Source organism: Podarcis erhardii, assembly GCF_964252035.2.
Source record: "Podarcis erhardii genome assembly, chromosome: 6".
NCBI classification, from domain to species: Eukaryota; Metazoa; Chordata; class Lepidosauria; order Squamata; family Lacertidae; genus Podarcis; species Podarcis erhardii.
Window position 1 is genome coordinate 74,796,555 of NC_138510.1, and position 20,529 is coordinate 74,817,083.

General features: G+C 42.8%; 1 protein-coding gene across 1 annotated transcript in view; it reads right to left on the bottom strand.

Annotated features, from left to right (window-relative positions):
* Window positions 1-1,286: 1,286 nt before the first annotated feature.
* The window catches only part of PLPPR4 (phospholipid phosphatase related 4), a 32,655-nt gene continuing 13,412 nt past the window's right edge, over window positions 1,287-20,529 (bottom strand). The window contains exons 2-7 of the mRNA XM_081865820.1: window positions 13,805-13,990; window positions 10,110-10,239; window positions 6,633-6,828; window positions 5,637-5,694; window positions 4,929-5,102; window positions 1,287-3,102 (exon numbers count right to left, since the gene is read on the bottom strand). Coding sequence (XP_081721946.1) covers window positions 1,765-3,102; window positions 4,929-5,102; window positions 5,637-5,694; window positions 6,633-6,828; window positions 10,110-10,239; window positions 13,805-13,990 — 2,082 coding nt within the window. The 3' untranslated portion in view covers window positions 1,287-1,764. The remainder of the gene's footprint in view (window positions 3,103-4,928; window positions 5,103-5,636; window positions 5,695-6,632; window positions 6,829-10,109; window positions 10,240-13,804; window positions 13,991-20,529) is intronic.

The window sequence follows — 20,529 nt, forward strand, 5'->3', positions numbered from 1 at the left end:
TTCTCCTTAGAAAATAATCTTGGCAGCTTCTCATCTCCTCAGGATGAGTTCACAGCAAGGAAAGGCTTTTCAAATCCCTAACTGAAAAGTATGTTTAATGAGAATATCCACTGAATCTAATCTGTGGTACAATACAGCACTTGTGTATTAATTTGGCTGTTGCAGGCCATTCCAAATCTCAAAATAACGACAACCCAAATGAACATTCTAGGAGTAGCTTAATGGGCATTATGTGCCAAGCCAGACAAGTGAAGGAACAACGTCTTGGAGAGAACTCAAATACGTGTTTCATCAGCAGTTTCCCACAAATGACAGGGTTAGCCCATCCATTGGACTGGGACTTTTGTCTATGGTATTATGCCCAGAGAGATTACCAGATGTCTCGTTCCCTGACACTACCCTCATCAGGTTTGCCTTATGGGATCTTAAATAACTCAGAGGAAGGCTAAACTGCCACAGTGGTGCAGGGATACAGGATAAAATACTGTACCTGCTTAATGTTGCCTTACTTTGAGTCTTTATGATGGCAAAAACCCATCTGGGATAGGACCTCGAAACTTAAACACCCAGTAATTTCACTGATGCTGTTTCAGGTCAACCCCTTGACGGTTTTTACTAGCTAAAAGGAGGTTAAGGTAAGTGCATTAGGATTGCTTGGCATTCTTAAATAAGTTCAGGTCATCTCCGAAGGCAGAGAATGTGGCTCAGGTTCTGGAGGAGGGTACAAACAGGCCCAAATCTTCGGAAGCCTGAATTATAATTCCCCCCCCCCATCTTTACAACATAGTAGCAATTATCAGAGTGAAGCACTAGATAGTCAATAATGAATAAAAATTAGGAAAGATAAGCAATGAGACAAATCGAGAAACTGTTAAAAATGAAGTGTTAATCAGTGCTCTAAGAGATCCCTGTTTGTTTGTTTTTAAAAAATCCCATGCTATTTCAACTAGTCCCAGATTAGCTCACTGAGAAGTGACCTCTTTGTAGCACCTGAAACTAAACAATTGGAAAGAAACAGAAAAATTAACCAGAAGAGAAAATGTTTCCATTTCATGGAGTATCATTCACATTGTTTTTTTTTTGTTCCAGTAAACATTTCAAAGAACTACACAAAACCTTTGCAATCTTTTAATGTGAAATACCCACTATAACAAAGCTGTCAATATTTTTCTACTCTAAATGAATGCAGCCAGCATCATATTTTCAGCAATATCACTTGGAAAGGAATTACACATCAAAACGTCATGTGTCTGTAGCAATGAACAGGTATGTAAGTTTACTAAAAAAGTAAAAGTAAAAGTAAAGTTAGAATCAGCACCGACTTGTATTAAATTTTGGTGCAAAACCCGCAAAGGTGAAGTACAACACTGATAGTACACCTTTTGCCCATTGTCCTTAGACATATATAAATCAAAAAGTTGGCACATTCAGGAAATAAGGTGTCTGTATTTAAGATTGCTGTTATTGTTGACATTGTTCCCATTGGAAAAACATTTTGAGTCTGAGGGAAAAGAAAAACCTGTTAGGAAACATCCCGTTTGATAGGTTCTTGCATTTGTGCTTCCCCCTCCCCCTCCACTGCAACATGAAACCCACAAATTCATGCACAATCACTACACATCAGCAACATCCAAAAATGGTCAGGCTGATGGTCGATATTTTGGCACATCAAGAATATTTCGGCATCAGCTCAAAAATAGAGTACAAAGCTAGTACCAAACGGTGTCGATTGTCAGTGGCATGGCTGGGCGGAAGCACCAAGCCTCATTCTTTGTAAGCTCTTGTGGGGGATGTTCCCTTGTAGAAGATGTTCCTGGTATTCTCCGGGCTGCTTCCTCTTTCAGGAATCAAAATGATATTACCTTTCCTTCGAAGCGTAGAATCACGGCTGGAGGAAACAGACAGGGTCTCTGAGCCAATCTCGCTGCCTTCCACTGGCGTGACCCTGATTGTCGTCATCCCGTGATGGTGGAGCTCGCTGTTGTCAATGTTACTTCTTTTTCTGTCCCCGGATCCATAACTGTCTTTCAAAGATTCGCAGCTCTCCGAGTCTCTGTTGAGATCATTGAGCTCGTACGTCTGGCGAAGGCTTCCTTTCTCGGGAGCTTTCCATTTCCACGAGCCACTTCCTTCGCCTTCCGACGGCATCTGAATGATGGGCCTGTTGTTTTCGGGGTGGGCTTCGACTCGCACGATGCTGCTCGGCTCGTGGTCCGTCAAGGTTTTGTATCGGATGGAGCCTGTGCAGGTGACTGTGCTGCCGTCGGAGCTCTTTGGGCTGCCCTGAAGGACGCCTTGCTGCTTTGACATGGCGATGACCTGCATGATCCTTGGCTGGCTGTTGCTTCTGCACCCGACAGTCTTCTCGGCGGCTTTCAACCACTTAGCTCGGGCGGAGCTCGTTTTGGGAGACGTGTTCACATTCTCCTGCGTCTCTTCGGGGATGTGGACAAGCTGTGAAGAACCCGGCCGGGACTGAATAGAAACTCTTGGCCCACCAGAAAGGCCAACACTATTGCAGCCTGGCATGCTGCCAGGCTGGATTTTCAGGTACTGACTGGGAGGCCCATGGTGATCGCCATTAACGCCAACCCTGGATGGCTCAGAGCTAGACCTCATTTCAATTGCTCGAGGTGGTGACTGCCCAGAATCCGTCTCTATCACCTGCAGGGACAACTTCCGGCTTTCATTCTTGTTCTTCCACTGGGACAGAAGCTGTTTGGAGCGGGCAGAATCCATAGATGCATGGATGGTTGCATTCCGACGAGCTGACTCTTCCATCGCAGGCGTGTTGGCTCTCGGCAGTGTGTTGCTGAAAGTCACCATGTTCTCCTTCCCCATTGGACTTCGCGGCGTTATAATTTCTACGTCGGCATTTGCCCTTTTGAGGTTGGTCAGGGAGCCAGTGTCCCTGTGGTTCCTGTTTAACATACTCTCAGTATGGTGAGGGGGGATGATGTCGTTGCCGCTTCCGTTTTTCCCTGGTAAAATTCGACTGGGATCTTGGCTCAGGTCAGTCAAAGATCTTAACGGTTCTCTGTGCGGGTTCTGGTTGAACATATTGTCTTCGCTCGGCAGGAAGTTCCCCACAGCGTACAGGCCCTGGCGTTGGGAGAAGAAAACAAAACACAGGATCCCATTATGAAAAATAAATATTTGGACGTTATTGACATTCAGTGGCTGTGTGTGCAGAAGCTAGAAGGAGAATCCACCTTATGAAGTCTTGGTTCTAATATGTCTTGAGAGACCAACACAGACAGGCCAGCAAATTGCAGGACATTTCTGGAAATGTCGCCTTGACATATTTTAATATCTTGGGCATGCCCAGTGGGATTCTGTTCCCTGCCCTGCTCCAAACAACAGGCTTCACCAATTGTTTTGAAACATTCCATAATTTAAATTTCAAATGTTGCTTGCCAGATGGGCTGCTTCTGGGCAAGAAACATCAGCCTTTCAAAGCCCTTGCTTGGTGCTTGGGTTAAGCCAAACAGTCCTTTGGATCTTGACCACTGTGGGAAGCATCCATTGATGTTTCAACAGAGCTTACCTCTAAATCAAAAACCATTTTGAGTGCATCATTTACTAAACAATGTGGCTTAAAATGAAGAAGGATGGCAATAAAAGCAATAACAATAATACTAGAAATGCTATCATTTACCATTTAGGTTTGTGATAAGGTGATGATTTCTCATCATAATTCACCAGTAAATGAGTTAGGACAAAAATCAATCCGAGGCAAGTTATCAACGTTGCTGAACATAAATTTCAAAGAATTCTCTAAAGATTATTTTTCTTAATGTAAATACTGCTATTTCATATTCATTTTCAGCTTTGGGATAACTCCTGTCCCTCACACTCAATTTTACAGTCACACCAGCCTGATTTACCGATCGTGGCCTCAACCTGATTAGTTTTCTGCTCAAAGGTTATGCCCTTTCTGTTGCTTAATAGCCATGTAATGCAATATCTTGGCGAGAGACAAATTCATCAGTTTCAAATCAATTTGTGCAGAACCTCAGCAGGAGCTTGAGCTTCACTCTATTTACACATTCAGTGGTCCATTAAAAAGAAAATGCATTCCACTCTCTAAGGACAAAAACAAGTCTCAAGTTTGAAGAACGCCAAGTTCATCATACGTGTACTCCAAATGGGCTTTATAAATGATATAAGGCTGCTACAGCTGGCCTTATCCATTTTAATGGTTTCAGTGTTCAGGCACTTGTCTCAATGCGTGCTGGGTGGTGATTTTAGGCTGACCTTCCCCAACTTGGTGCCTTCATACTGCCTCTCCTGGTATGCCCCGCAGAGGACCTTAAGGTCCACAAATAACAACACTTTGGAGGTCCCGAGCCTCAAGGAGGTTAGATTGGTTTCAACTTAGTTTCAACTAAGAAGAAGAAGAAGAAGAAGAAGAAGAAGAAGAGGAGGAGGAGGAGGAGGAGGAGGAGGAGGAGGAGGAGGAGGAGGAGTAGTAGTAGTAGTTTGGAATTGATATCCCACTTTATCACTACCCTAAGAAGTCTCAAAGCAGCTATCTCTTTTTCCCTTCCTCCCCCACAACAAACACTCTGTGAGGTGAGTGGGGCTGAGAGACTTCAGAGAAGTGTGACTAGTCCAAGGTCACCCAGCAGCTGTATGTGGAGGAGCGGAGACGCGAACCCGGTTCACTAGATTATGAGTCCACCACCCTTAACCACTACACCACACTAGCAAGGGTGACATAACTGGGCTTCTAAGGCTTGGAGCACAATGCCCCACAGCTGCAAAAAAGAAGGGAGCCATGGACTCAAAAAGGTTGAAAACCTCCGTCCTACAGTATCGTGCAGAACAGAATCTACTACAAATAAAAGTGAAACAAAATATTTCTTATTTGTAGGGCATTTAGCTACCAAAACGCAGGCGTCTCTGCACACTTCCAGTCTACTTACCAAGTACAGGGCAATTCCGCCCCCAATTAAAAAGCCACAGTAAACATCAACTGGGTGGTTTTTGTACTGGGTGATGCGAGTCAGTCCACATATAATCCCACAGATGATAAATGCGAATACTAGGAGTGGTTTCAGAAGTTTAGAGGAGTCGGTTAACGTGGAATTGAAGTACATCTTTAAAACAAAACAAAACATTAAAAAAAGCAATTTAGTTAAATCTCCCAGGTGGGATGGTTTGCTTCCTTGTTTCCTTAATGAGTTAGTAATGTGCGTCTCCTTAAGGTCCATAGCTTCTCATCCTGAGCTTTCGCTTTGAACTCCATGGGCTTCAGATCATGGAAAGTTTGTAGAAATTAACACAAACTTCTCAACTCTTTTCAGTTTCATTCATTTGATGCGGAGGTTAGAGGCATCTGATCTGCATTAATATGAATTAGTGGCATTTTAAGAAGTACTTGACTTATTCTGAAATAAAAAAACAATTTCATAAAATTTTACCCTCTAATTTCAGCCCTGATTTCTGATTTTTCTATTTCAGGCCTCCCTAAATCAATAAATGGGGGACAGAGAAAAAGTTTTTTCCTGCTTCTTTTGCGGGGGGACGCTTGGCAGCTGCAGTCTCAACCTTCCTGCTTTAAACAAGACATGAAATGACATTCTGACTTTACCCTTTTGTCCACGTTATTGCAAAGAGGCTTAATTACTCACCGAAACGTACACAGCTGCAAATGCTGCCAGGGTGGCGTGTTGCGAAGGGAATGACTTTCTGCAAAGGAAGGACACCCAAATTAAATTTCTCACTTAAAAATACATTCTGCAAGGGCTGATTTAAAAATAACCAAAGCACTGGGTGGTCCAGTATTGTAATCATATTTAACTTACAAGCTGTAATATCATCACACTATAGGGCTTTAAAAAAATCCCATTCAGTGTACTGGAGAGAATGTGGAATTTAGGCACCATTAACAGAGTAAACTTCTGGTCTCAAATAACGTGGGTTTTGGTTTATGTATTGCAATGGACAGATTCTACAATTACACAGAAGAATCTGTAATGCACAACAATCTAGGGAAAAAAGGTTGAGTAATTATCGCCATTGGGTTGCATCCAAATAAATTCTGCTCAGAATAGACTTCTTGAATTAATGGACTTAATTCAGGTAGGTAGCCGTGTTGGTCTGATGCAGTCGACATTTATATATATATATATATATATATATATATATAAAATGTTCAGCAGCACCTTAGAGACCAACTAAGTTTGTTCTGGGTATAACAAACTTAGTTTGTTATAGTTTGGCTATATTAATGCATAATGGACTTGGGTATAAGCTTATCTAAATCATGAGAATGAAATGCATGTATGCATGCCCAGGTCTTGGAAAAGCTTGGAAAAGCTTACAGATATTATCAGCAGATTTTGGTCCACAGTTATGGATGAAAATAGATGGCAGCACATTTTTGACTGGGTTGTAGTAAGTGGCCTTAAACCATTATCCATCTAGCTCAGGATTGTTTACCTATACTGGCTCTCCAGAGTTTCAGGCATGGATCTCTTGCAGCCCTCCCTGGAGATGCCGAGGTTGAATTTGGGACCTTCTGCATGCAAGACATATGTTCTACCACTGAGCTATCCCCCCCCCCCAAACCAAGACATAATAAACAATGAAAGACCATATTTCCCCCCCATCTTTTTGTGTCTAACCTTCCATCGTTGATGATGATGGGATCGGTTCCTGAGCAAATATCCTCCACGATGTAAGAATTTTCTGAGCAGGATACGTTGAGTGATGTATAGTTAGGCTTGCATACAGTCAGGAAATATGGCGTTTGATACCCAGTTGACAGCTGTATGATGTCAGTGATGAGAGCTGTGGCACAAAGGCCAAAGACGTGGACACCTAGAAGTGAAGCGGGAGAAGCCTTAACATCTTTGGCCAAATAGATACAGCACTTCATTGTAGGTCAAGGGATGGCAAACTGGTGGCCTGTGGCCCAAATCTGTCTCCACCGAACAATTTCATTTGGTTATCGTATTTTAATCAATATGTGTTTTCACAGAGAGCAATGTGTCATGGCTTAAAGCTAAACCTCTCTTTAGATTTAGTATGTAACAGCTCGGCTATATCTTCACATGATATCTCACATCATCATTAAGGCTTGCTTCCCAGTTGGAGTTTGCTTGTGTAATAAAACATGCTTCTAGCCTTGGGATCATAATCTGGATAATAGAGTGCTTTGCCTCCCTTGGAATCAATAGAACAATGCCCAATTAACAGTGAAAAATGGATAAGGTCATTGGTGCAGTTAGGTAATTCTGTAATCAGGATTTAATGGTTTTAAGGGAGCCTCCCTTCTTTAGGAGAGTGGCCTGGTTCACACCATGGTTTGTTTAAGGCATGGCTTGTTTAACAAACCATGGGCTAGCCACACGTTGTGCCACAGATGATCCAACAAGCCATGGCTTGTTTCTCCGAAGTCTGGTTTGTTTTCCCGTGGCTCTTGTATAACACCTTTGTAGTCAGGTGAGTGTCATACAAACCATGAGCAAGGAAAGGTGCTGGACTCACATGTAACACCAAGCCATAATGAAAACAAGATAATATCACCAAGACAACTCTCGGTAAACAAACAATAAACATCCATAAAAATGGCAAAAGTAGTTTCCTTCCCAAATTGGTTTTATCTTAAACAACAGCAGACACAGTAAAGAAAGAGTTCACTTGTAATATATCAGTGGTTCAGTGCTCATTTCTTCTCTTTCCAAGATAGATTTTATTTCGAGCAATTGTGAACACAGTAATAAAGAGTCCACTTCTGATATAACAGTGGTTCAGTGCTTGGACATCATTCCAGTAATCAGATGTTTTGTTGCTAAAGAGCTTAGTCATCAAGCTTTGTAGTAAATAATATACAAGAGAAGAGAGTATGTAAACGACTTAAAGGAGATATATCTGTCCCCATCTGCATGTTTCCATTGGGAGGAGCATAGAAAGAGGATGGTGTCTTTCAGTTTGTTAAATCTAAAGAAGGCTGATGACTAAACTCTTTGGCGACAAAATGTCTGATTACTGGAATGATGTCCGAGCTACTAGTATATCACAACTATAACTGAACAAGCGGACTTAAAGGTAAAGGGACCCCTGACCATTAAGTCCAGCCGTGACCAACTATAACTGAACAAGCAGTATATCACAAGCGGACTCTTTCTTTACAGCACTTGCAATTGTTTAATATAAAACCTATTCGGGAAAGAAACTACTTTTGCCATTTTTATGGACGTTTATTGTTTGTTTACAGATACGTAGTTGCCTTGGTGGTATTATCTTGTGTCGACTGCGGTAGTCACTGTACCACCACCCTGGTCTTTGTTTTATTATAATGAAAACAAAGCAAGGCTCTTAAGTCAACGAAAAGCATGGCTTCAGACTGTGGTTTGTTGGTAGTAAGCAAACCACAGTGCAGCTGCTGAGTGGGGTTCACATATACATGCTAAGCTACAGTTCAGTAAACCATGGTTTAGTGCAGTATGCAAACCAGGCTGGCATGTGTAATATTTCACTTACTTCAAAATGTGATAAGCAAGACCTGCTGTGTTTGGGGGCTCTTCTGCTCAGTCTGGACTTCTCCCCAAAGTTCTGGCCTTGTAGCTCAACTAATTCTAAACATGTAATTTAGTTGCAAGCCACAATGATTTTAACAAGATCTGCTTCCACCAAGTATTATTTTTACTTTCTATTTGTTGTTTTTGAATGCATTATATTTTTATTGGTAATAAAAGTCATTTACCCAGGATAGCATGACTGATGTTGTATCATAATTAGTTGGTTTTTTTTTTTTAAAATAAAGTATATTACATCTCTTCAACCATCTTACAGCAGGATACTCGGTCCCCCCCCCCTTTCTCCACAACAACCCTGTGAGGAGGGAAAGGTTGAGAGATGATGCTTGTCATCAAATGAGCTTCCTGGCTGAGTGGAACCTGGAGCTCTACATGTCTAGTTCTATACTCTTGCTGTTACACCACACTGACTTAAGTAGCAGTGGGGTGAGCTGTGCTGAGAAAAGTGGGTGGGTGCTTTGTAAATGGACCGTGCAATAGTTCAATATTATAATGAAAAGGAACACATTACGCACTGTGGAAAATGGATACTGAGCACTTGTGGTGTGAAGCTAAGAAACTGCTCAATGTGTGTGGGTCCCCCCAATGATTTTAGCTCTAGACTGTCATTCTTTATTTCAAACAGAGCCATGCCAAATTAATATCACTGGCAGCTGTGTATTTATTTCTCATTTTCTCTTGTAAAAGGGGATCTATAATAAGTCTTCTTTTCTTTAAAGGTAAAGGTAAAGGGACCCCTGACCATTAAGTCCAGCCGTGACCGACTCTGGGGTTGTGGGGCTCATCTTGCTTTATTGGCCGAGGGAGCCGCCATACAGCTTCCGGGTCATGTGGCCAGCATGACTAAGCTGCTTCTGGCAGCACACGGAAACGCCGTTTACCTTCCTGCTGGAGCGGTACCTATTTATCTACTTGCACTTTGACGTGCTTTCGAACTGCTAGGTTGGCGGGAGCAGGGACCGAGCAATGGGAGCTCACCCTGTTGCGGGGATTCGAACCGCCGACCTTGTGATCAGCAAGTCCTAGGCTCCGTGGTTTAACCCACAGCGCCACCCTCGTCCCTCCTTCTTTTCTTTACAATCAAGGAAAATGTTGACTTTTCCTTGTGATGTATTTATGGCCCATCAAGCAACCTCCTGATTTATTTATTTTTAGGGTAACATTTCCAGATGTCAGGTATCCTTCCTAGACTGTACTATTTTATACTACAGAAATATTTATATTTTTGAACATAAGCAAAGGCAGGGATTTCCACCTGTCCAGACTGGATGATCCTGATGAGATTATATAACTTCAGAAATAACATCTTACTTTCCTCTTCCCTTCTCATCCCTTTCTCCCTTTTGTGTCATGCCTATTAGATTGTGAGCATGTTTATGGTCTCTTTTCATCTCTGTATATCACTTATGAAGATGTTTGACCCAGCCCTCATGATACATTCTTGTACATCTTAAATCTGGCATGTCCTTCAATTTATTTTTTTAAAGAGACCAAAAGCAGCAAGATTCTTACAAATCAAAATCAGAAATTCTTCAACAAAGGCAATGAGCCAAAACCCACCAACAAATCGGACGGCTCTCCTAAGGAAAGAGTTGAAGTTGCAGCCTCCCGCATTGATATTGGCCTCGGCTCCTATCCCATTCCGACGTTTTGAAAGGCAGCAGTAGAGAATTCCTTCGCCCACCATGATCTGTTATGACAAAGGAAGGGTTCAAGGCAACGCTAGCAATTATGTAGCCAGAGCATGATTTGTTTAGAAGGACTCATATATAGTCATAAGAGACCAAACTTCATTTGTGCCTGTTAACATTGTTCCAAGAACATGGCAAGGTTAGATGTAATGCATTTCACTGTCTTGAAAACTCATTGTTTTGCAAGGGAGATATTTTGATCTGTTGGGATAGGGACAGTGGTTGACCTTGGATCTGTTCCACCTCTCTAACAATGGCATGCTTTGGGGCTTCTTGGATTGATTATATGACTATATTAACAAACACAATTAGAACATCTGCACCCACACCGTCCGCCTCAAAAGAGCCCCAAGATCAGTATTTTTGTTTCACAACAACCCTCCCAGGTAGTTAGCTTAAGATACTAAGATACAATGTGATGCTCAAGGACACTAAATTGAACTCATCGCTGGGTGGAGAATTCACATTTTGAAATGCCTTGTTTTGACACTGCCATCAGGGCTGAGCTGTAATAACTTGCCCTGCTCAGTGACCAAACATGTCAGGAAGGAGACAAAAACACAAGGCTGGGTGAATTGGGCCACAGTGATTTTAACGCCACCAACCTGCAGAGGGGAACCATGGTGAGACATACTCCCTACTCATAACAAACTGCGGGTGAGCCAACCTGCCAAAGGTGAGGGGTACCACTTCATCTAACCTGTCCCTTAAGCCTCACCTTTCAGGTGAATAAAGAGGCCCCCAGGATTCTAGGTTGATGTTACACGTTGGCCCCAAAGGTGCCCTTTACCATGCCAGTGAGTCCCACAGCCCTGAAGGCGAGTCTCAGAACTACAACCTTAACTGCCTGATAACCTCTGGAGACCTACCTGCCAATGTTTAACCTATTTAACTGCCAGTTTAACCTATTTATTGGTTAATCTTTGTTCATTACACCTGCCAGCAAATCAGTACAAAATAGTGAAAAATAAAACCACCAAGGCCAATCAACTGTTGACTCCCTTACCAATTTGGCCCTAAATGGTGACCAGCAATGGGAGGGATGGGAGGGTGGGTAGAATGAAAAGGTTGAAGGCAGGCCAGGGCAGGCCTAAATATGCCCTGCATTGGCCCTATCCCCAACAATGGGACTGTGTGTGGGGCACCATTTTGTCTATATAAGCAACAGCTCTCACATAAACACTGGCAATAGAAGGCATGGTTTGGGGGCCATTCTAGATTTAACATCCTTTAAGCCAGGCATGGCCAAACTTGGCCCTCCAGCTGTTTTGGGACTACAATTCCCATCATCCCTGACCACTGGTCCTGTTAGCTAGGGATGATGGGAATTGTAGTCCCAAAAAAGCTTGAGGGCTGAGTTTGGCCATGCCTGCTTTAATCTGACTGAATGGCTTGTGAGTATAAAAATCAACAACATTCTACAGTTGTCCCTGCTAAACAAAAATTGCAACAAGCTGTTCATGCACTGAGGGAAGAACTCAGTAGTGCTCTTTCGCTTAGATTATATCCTACCCAAAGCCTGAAACGACCACAAGATCAATGCACAGAAACCTATGTTCGTTCTTAATCTCTCTTGCACCTACTGGAATGTAATAGTTCTCTTCAGTTCTTCATGGACTGTTAAAAACAACAACAACCACTCACAAACCCACAACCTTAGGGTTGGTACGCATTTGCCTGTTCAACCCTTGATGAAAGCAAATTCATCCAAGGTGTAAATTGAGCTATCGGAGATTTAGCAGTGCAGACACACGATGGCATTCAAAATGCAAAACCTTTCCACACGTTTACTTGCCTGTTGTCAAGGAATGTACATGCATGAATATACATTTAATGCTCACTCTTTGGTTGTGGGAGGAGGTATAACTATAAGGAAATGGATTCTAATTACCAGTAATCAGGGTGACCCCCATGTATTTTAAGCATGAAGTTACGCGGGCGAGGTGTTATTTATTTATTTCATGTTGAAGCTTTAATTAAAAGCTGTGGAAGCCCATAATTGCTGATGCAGCAGACTTCCTGCTGCGTGGTGAGCGGAGAGTTCAGTGGTCTGACGTTGTTGCTAGCCCAATAACCTTCTCCCTGCTGCACTGTGTATTTTAATGGGCTTTTCTTATTTCCCCTACGGCAAAATAAGGGCAGCGGAGGTTGTATAATTCCTCAAGAATGTAGATGGCGAAAGGGACCTGGGGGATTCTATAAACTGAGAGCTACTGTCAAAAACAGCTTCTGAAAACATGATCACAGCCATTATGAAGGTGTCACTTCGACCAAGAACAACTGATGGGGATTCTTAAATTTGCGTTTTGTTCAACATTGCTCTTTAAAGCTCCATCAGAGAGAATGGCAATCTGCGGGAAACCCACTCTGATGTTTGCTCCGATTCCGGTTTAAAGAGTGGGTTTTCACAGGGAAAGCTGGGGGCAACAAATAGACAAACCACCACACTCAGACACAGAACATTAAAGTGCAGGCCTCTGACTGGAAAGAGTGAAGCAAAAAGCAAGTGTGGATAAGCCCTGGGTGAGTAGTTTCTGAATTATTTAGCCGTTATTGATTGCATTTATATCCTCCCTTTTTCTTCATGGGGCTCAAGGTGGCTTGCATGGTCCTCCTCATTTAATTCCTACAAGTCTGTGAGGTAGGTGAAGCTGAGAGTGAGTGACTGGCTCAAGATCACCCAGTGGGCATTCAAATCCTGGTCTCCCAGGTCCTAGTCTGACACTATAACTACTGCACCATGCTGCTCCTCTAATTAGGTGGATCACCTGATCTGGATGGGGTTGCACTCTTCCTGAAGAAAGAGGGGAACACTTTCCTCTATCTATCTATCTATCTATCTATCTATCTATATCTCTATCTATCTATATCTCTATCATCTATCTATCTATCTATCTATTTATCTATCATCTATCTATTTATTTATCATCTATCTATCATCTACCGTATTTTTTGCTCTATAAGACTCACTTTTTCCCTCCTAAAAAGTAAGGGGGAATGTGTGTGTGCGTCTTATGGAGCGAATGCAGGCTGCGCAGCTATCCCAGAAGCCAGAAGAGCAAGAGGGATCGCTGCTTTCACTGTGCAGCGATCCTTCTTGCTGTTCTAGCTTCGAGATTCAGAATATTTTTTTTCTTGTTTTCCTCCTCCAAAAACTAGGTGCGTCTTGTGGTCTGGTGCGTCTTATAGAGCGAAAAATACGGTATCTATCATCTATCATCTATCAATATATTATTATTATTATTATTATTATTATTATTATTATTATTATACCACCCTTCACCCATAGATCTCAGGGCAATTCACAGCATAAAAATACAAGACAAAAACACAAAATACAAGACAAAAAAACACAAATTACATAATAAATACAAAAACAAAACAACCACTCTCCCTGCCCACCACTACATCACTTTTGTATGCAGATGTAACTGTGCGATTCAAACATTTGCTGATTTATTCAAGCATTCCCTGATGAAAACGTGAACTCTGCTCTTCTGCCGATGCGCCGACAGTAGTTTGAAAGGGTGATAAGAGGGGTAAGTGGGATGTTCTGCAACTCACCGTAATGGCAGGTGCTGCAAAAGCCAAACTGAGCAGCATCAGGAAAGGAACAGCCTCTTGTGAAGGTTCGATGTATGGCATACTGAGACTCCTGTCATAGCAACTGAATCCAGAGTGAACCGGCTTGAAGACATCCGTCAGCTCAAGGAAGTAGAGGCTAACCACAGAGGAGGCCAGTATGGGCAACTGGGAAGGAAGGAGGAGGAAGACTTGTTAAAAGCAATGCATACATTTTTTTGAGTCTCATCTGCAAGCCTATATAGCAACACAAGCAAACTTAAGACGCAGAGTTGTGATGGCTTTGTAGGCGAAACGGGGCTAATCAGAGAGAGTTGCGTGCCAAGGCTCCATGCCCTGCAGTTCCCTTAGTTAACAAACACACAGACATGGATATTTTAGGTGTATGGGATAAATGAGGCCACAACTTTATTGGTTACAGATGTGAGCGGTTTGGCTTAGGCATTGGGTGAAACCAGGCTATATCCTGACTCCTGCCCATCTACAAGGAGTCTCACTAAGGGTAAATCACCAGTAGGGGGAGCCCTATGACATACGTCAAATCAGGGCACCCCGCGGAATCCCCTTTGGGGTCATGGCATGGCCCTAGCCAACATCCAGGCTTTGGACAGGATCCACACACCCTGATGCCTTTAACAGAATACCCTTAATGCCCCCTGGCTGCATCACAATTGAGCCAGTGTGGTATAGTGGTTAAGAGCGGTGGACTCGTAATCTGGTGAACTGGGTTCTCTTCCCCGCTCCTCCACATGCAGCTGCTGGGTGACCTTGGGCCAGTCATAGTTCTCTGAAGTCTCTCAGCCCCACTCACCTCACAGAGTGTTGTGGGGGAGGAAGGGAATGTTAGCCGTTTTGAGACTCCTTCAGGTAGTGATAAAGTGGGATATCAAATCCAAACTACTACTACTACTACTACCCTTCTTCTTCTTCTTCTTCTTCTTCTTCTTCTTCTTCTTCTTCTTCTTCTATGGCCAGCTGGGGGTGTGACACAGCCGGGCACCAGCATGACACAGGCCGCATCCCTCTACCTTCTGGCCGGATCACTAACGATCCCGGATGCCTGGTCACAACACCGCCCACTGGTGAAGGTGAGTGGACTTGGCAGCACACTTGGTGAAACCCCAAGGTCAGCAGAAACATAATATTTAGCAGCAAAAGCATCCAAGGGGCAAACAACTCCCTCAGTTTGCTTCCACAATATTTGTGTACTTCTGAAACATAAAAGCATTGCCACTCAGAGACTGAGTTTGCGATTAGTATAAACGATAATTTAAGCACCTTTATTTTATTTTTTAAATGGAAGTGAGAGCTGGACCATAAAGAAGGCTGATCACTGAAGAATTGATGCTTTTGAATTATGGTGCTGGAGGAGACTCTTGAGAGTCCCATGGACTGCAAGAAGATCAAACCGATCCATTCTGAAGGAAATCAGCCCTGAGTGCTCACTGGAAGGGCAGATCCTGAAGCTGAGGCTCCAATACTTTGACCATCTCATGAGAAGAGAAGACCCTGATGTTGGGAAAGATGGAGGGCACAAGGAGAAGGGGACAACAGAAGATGAGATGGTTGGACAGTGTTCTCAAAGCTACCAACATGAGTTTGACCAAACTGCGGGAGGCACTGGAAGACAGGAGTGCCTGGCGTGCTCTGGTCCATGGGGTCATGAAGAGTCAGACACGACTAAACAACTAAACAGCAATAACAATTTTTTTAAAAGCACAGAAACCTGATCATATATCAGTTAACATCTCTTAAATGTGTCTGATTGTATCTACACTCACAGCAGCCAAGCAGAGGCCTAGCTGCTGCTACTGGAGCCCCAGGGCCACATCACGTGCCTTTTCCTGAGGAGAGGCTGCAGTATCTTGCATGGGGAGGAGAAGGAAGTGGGAAAGTTCACGCAGACTCTCTCTTGCACTAATCTGCGATGTAGCACCCTGATTGCTTTTTTCACACCTTCTTCTTGGTACTATCTGGAGCAGCTAACCCCTAGACCTCGGGTCAGATCAACCCTCCAAGCTCTCCTGTAAACACAGAACTGAGGTGGTCAGAGAGGTTTCACCTTCACCTCTCAGCTCAGTGCCCTGGTAGAGATGCAATTTGCTCCCTCTCTGCTCATCAGGCCGCCCATTTGATGCCTGGGAAGAGGCTGATAACTTCTGCAACAGCAGCAAGAATACTCATCGCGAAGTACTGGAAGACACAAGATCTACCCACCCGGGAAGAATGGCAGATGAAGGTGATGGACTACATGGAACTGGCGGAAATGACTGGCAGAATCCGAGACCAGGGAGAAGAGTCAGTGGAGGAAGATTGGAAGAAATTTAAAGTTTACTTACAGAAACATTGTAAAATTAAGGAATGTTAGAAGGATGCTGGGATGAAATTATGTGGTTTTAGCAGAAATGTTATAAAGGACTAAGTAAAAATGGATTGTTAATTGGTGAAAGAAGAGAATGTAAAATTAAGTATATTAAGATAAATTATTAGGATAAAAACAAAGATGGAAAGGATTTGCTGAAATATCTAACTGAACTAGAATACAAAAAAGGGAGGTGTGAGGAGGTCAAGGAAACAAGCAAATGAAAGATAAGTTATGGGAAGGCTTGATTTGTTTTTTTAAAATTGTTTGTATTTTTCTGTGTTTTTTGTTTGTTTTTACTTATTGTGATGTATTGTCTCTTTTTTTTTTTTTGCTTAATTTGGTGTTTTTTCTTTTTTCCTTTTGTAACCTTTAAAACTTGAATAAATATTATATATATAAAAAAGGGAAGATGCTGATAACTCTGCATCCAGTCCATACAAATCTCAGATCCCAAACCAAATCAGACCGATATGGGTCACTCTGAGATTGGTCCAGAGTGGGTTGAAGCAGCACTAGATCCCTCTGAGGCAGTTCAGGTCCACCTGCAGTGATCTGGGGCTGTCAAAAGGTGGAGAGTAGTGGTGGTCAGTCGGGTAGTGAAGAGGAGACAATACAGGCAGAGCTGTTGCCGGCACCATCTCTTTCTTCCTTTCTCTCCTCGCCACCAACCACATCTTAAATTAGAGTTTAAAGCACTGATTCAATGTGGTCAGAAGGGGGAGAGAGGAGATGATGCAGGCAAGAGTCTCTGCCTGTATAGTCTCCCAACGATGCCACAGGACACATTTAATCGGGGTTTAAAACCTTGATTTTTAAATAGGGGCTATATATGTCCCTCCCCATTTGGTCTGGGTCTTGAGTTGGGTCCTGACTGGTCCAGGTTGGACTGTGGCCTGATCTGGATCATCAAACCAGACCCCAAACAGAATTGGGGGTACCTTCCACAGCCCAGGTGATAAACCCCCTCCTCCAGGTCTTCAAGACAGATCAGTTGTAGAAGGTGGCGGCTGCATGCCTATTCTTATTTTGATTATTTAATAAATTGGTATACCATCCTATACCCGCATGCCTCGGGGAGGGTCGCAACATAAAATCCCAATATGGAAACACAAGATACATAATAAAAACAAAAACAAGGACAACCCAATTATCCCCCTCCTCCCTATCACATTTTAAAAGGGCATCGGATGACAATCAGCCAAAGGCCTGGTCAGAAAGAAATGTTCTTGCCTGGCGCTTAAAGGTGCATAATGCCTATGTGCCGCACTCACTGCTGCCATGTGGGGCCTCAGAGGCTTGACCGAGTGCGAATTCAGCCCGCTGCCAAAAATAGTTTTGCCACCACTTGCACGTAATAGACTTTTTAAAAAGAAAAAAGCCAAGGGAAAACCATGTATGTTTTCAAAGGAGAAGTTGCAGGTGGCTATTTGAACTTATGAATATTTATTGAGTGTGCTGCTTTGAACAGCAGGAGCATTGCAATTACAGGTATTAACTTCAAACACCTTGAGCATGTCCGATGTAATTAGGTGGCATAATGCACATTGCCTTAACTTCTGGGCTCAAATTGGAATTTTAAAGGCAAACAGATACAAAAGAGAGAAGGGGCCTAATATCGGCAACTTTAGCTGGTTGGTGGAGAGCTAGCTTCCGCAATTAACCCTTGCTCCCGTTTGAAATTTACAGTGGGGAAAAAAATAAGTGAAGCTTCAGTACAGTGGGTTTATGGGAGATGCTTCTAAGTATTCAGTGACAAAACTGTTTGTTTGGGATCCTAATTTTCTGGAAATGCATTGTGCAGGAAACAGTAGCCCTTGATTTCAGGAGAATAGGAGGTGAAGATGATCGGTATAATTAATAAGCTTGTTTAACCTCTAAATTGCTTGAGTTCTTTTTAGTATCGCACAAGTGTCGTAATAATAAAAAGGACAAACACTGATATGTTAATCCTTAGGAAAGCATAGTGAAAAGTTAACCACCAAATCAAAAGTATTCAACGTGAGGAATTATTCTACTACCTTTTCAGATGATGCTGCCAGGTATTAATCACTCTCCCAACACAATGAAATTGATTGGCAATGGATTGAGGACTGAAAAGAGGATATACTTCACTGAAATGCATACTTTTGTCTGTGGAATTTAAGATGACCACTCACATAGATGTAGCTTTCTAAACGGTTAAAAGAAATCCAAGGACAGGTCAACGAACAGCAGTGTGTTATGACAGTAGGATTGACAGCTCCATGTTTTAAAGCAGTACACATCTGATTATTCCATACCTGGGGTCACCAGGGGGGTTGCGACTGCGTGCTTCTGACTTTCATTGGCCAATCTGTCGGTCTGCTGTTGGAAACAAGAGTTCAAGGCTCCATGGATGTGGAGCGAACCTGGCAATTTATGTGGTTCGGCCAGAAGCAGAATGTGATCAAGAGCACACACTTTTTACTTACTTCCATGGTTTATCTACAGGGGTCAGCAAACTTTTTCAGCAGGGAGCCAGTCCACTGTCCCTCAGACCTTGTGAGGAGCTGGACTATATTTTTTTGGGGGAAATGAACGAATTCCTATGCCTCACAAATAACTCAGAGATGCATTTTAAAGAAAAGGACACATCTACTCATGTAAAAGCACGCTGATTCCTGGACCAACCACGGGCCAGATTTAGAAGGCGAAGGCCCCCAAGCCTTTGTTTGCCTACCCATGGCTTATCACGACAGGAACAAGGGTAGCCTCACATGAAGGTCCTAAATCTACCCCATCCTCTTCTGGCCCAGGGAGTTCAGAAACATTTGCTTCTGCTTTTTAATTGATTGCAGCTTGTTCCATTGTTCAAATCCAACAAACTGTGGTTAAGCGTTGTTGTTGTTTTGTTGTTTAGTCATGTCTGACTCTTCGTGACCCCATGGACCAGAGCACGCCAGGCACTCCTGTCTTCCACTGCCTCCCGCATTTGGTCAAACTCATGCTGGTAGCTTCAAGAACACTGTCCAACCATCTCATCCCCTTCTCCTTGTGCCCTCAGTCTTTCCCAACCTCAGGGTCTTTTCCAGGGAGTCTTCTCTTCTCATGAGGTGGCCAAAGTATTGGAGCCTCAGCTTCAGGATCTGTCCTTCCAGTGAGCACTCAGGGCTGATTTCCTTCAGAATAGAGAGGTTTGATCTTCTTGCAGTCCATGGGACTCTCAAGAGTCTCCTCCAGCACCATAATTCAAAAGCATCAATTCTTCGGCGATCAGCCTTCTTTATGGTCCAGCTCTCTGAGTTATTCAAGCCCCTTCGCCACGACAAGGCAGTGATCCATGAAGGAGTGGTTAAGCATAACTATGGTTTATTTTAAACTAGCCAGCTTCCAGCTATGATTTATGATGCTGCCTTATTTCAACAAATCATAATTTAGGTTAGTGTTTGGGGGCAACACTAAAATGTGCTTACTTGATCTCCTAGCAGCCATGCTGCAGGAGAAGCAGAGGTGAGCATTAGGATATCCAAACGGGCACAGAGCCCAAACTTTTAGAAATTCTCTGACAAAAAAAAGTAAGCAAGAATTAATATCTTGAAGTTACAGGAGGGGAAGGACTTGTTGGAAGCGAATACACACACATTTGTGGAAATGCCCTGAAAAATACTCTGGAATTGTTCATGGTTCTGTTCAACCTGCCCTATCTTGCCCAGCTTCTGCTGCAGTTCTTAATATTGAGTGCAGCGAACTAGTTACTACAGAGTTTCTTGCAACACATACACAAGCCACTCACCATTTCTCCTCCCAGTTTGATTGACAAAAATACATACAATACGATTAAGTAAAATATATTTATTTCAGAAACATGCCTGTGCTGCATTGCTTTTTTAAAAAATAAAAAATTATCAATATAAATACATACAAAATACAGTAAAAGCAGTAAGTGTAACCAGTACAACCCTTTTAAATATGAGATAGTTGAATGCTATATTGTATTCTCAGTCGCTTTCAGGTTTTCCTCCCTATTGCATCGTTGTTTTATTTTTCTCTGTTTCTGCATGCGTTTGTATTGCATTGCTTGCTTGTGCTCTCTCCCGGTCTCTCTCTCTCTCTCTCTCTCTCTCAGAAGGCCATAAAGGAAATGCAAAACAAACAAACAAAAGCTCTCCAATGTAGGAAACACTACCTGTTGCTTCTCTGGTTATCAGAACATGCTGAAAGCTACAAGGAAATCTGGCCTTCAAAGAAAGAGCTCTGAGCAAGCTCAAAACAGATCTAGCATTCTGATAGGTTACCACATGGTGCAGGAATGCATTAAACAACTTCCCTGTACAAGGCTGCCTTCAGATGTCTTCTAAAGGGAATTTATCTGAACATAGCAAAG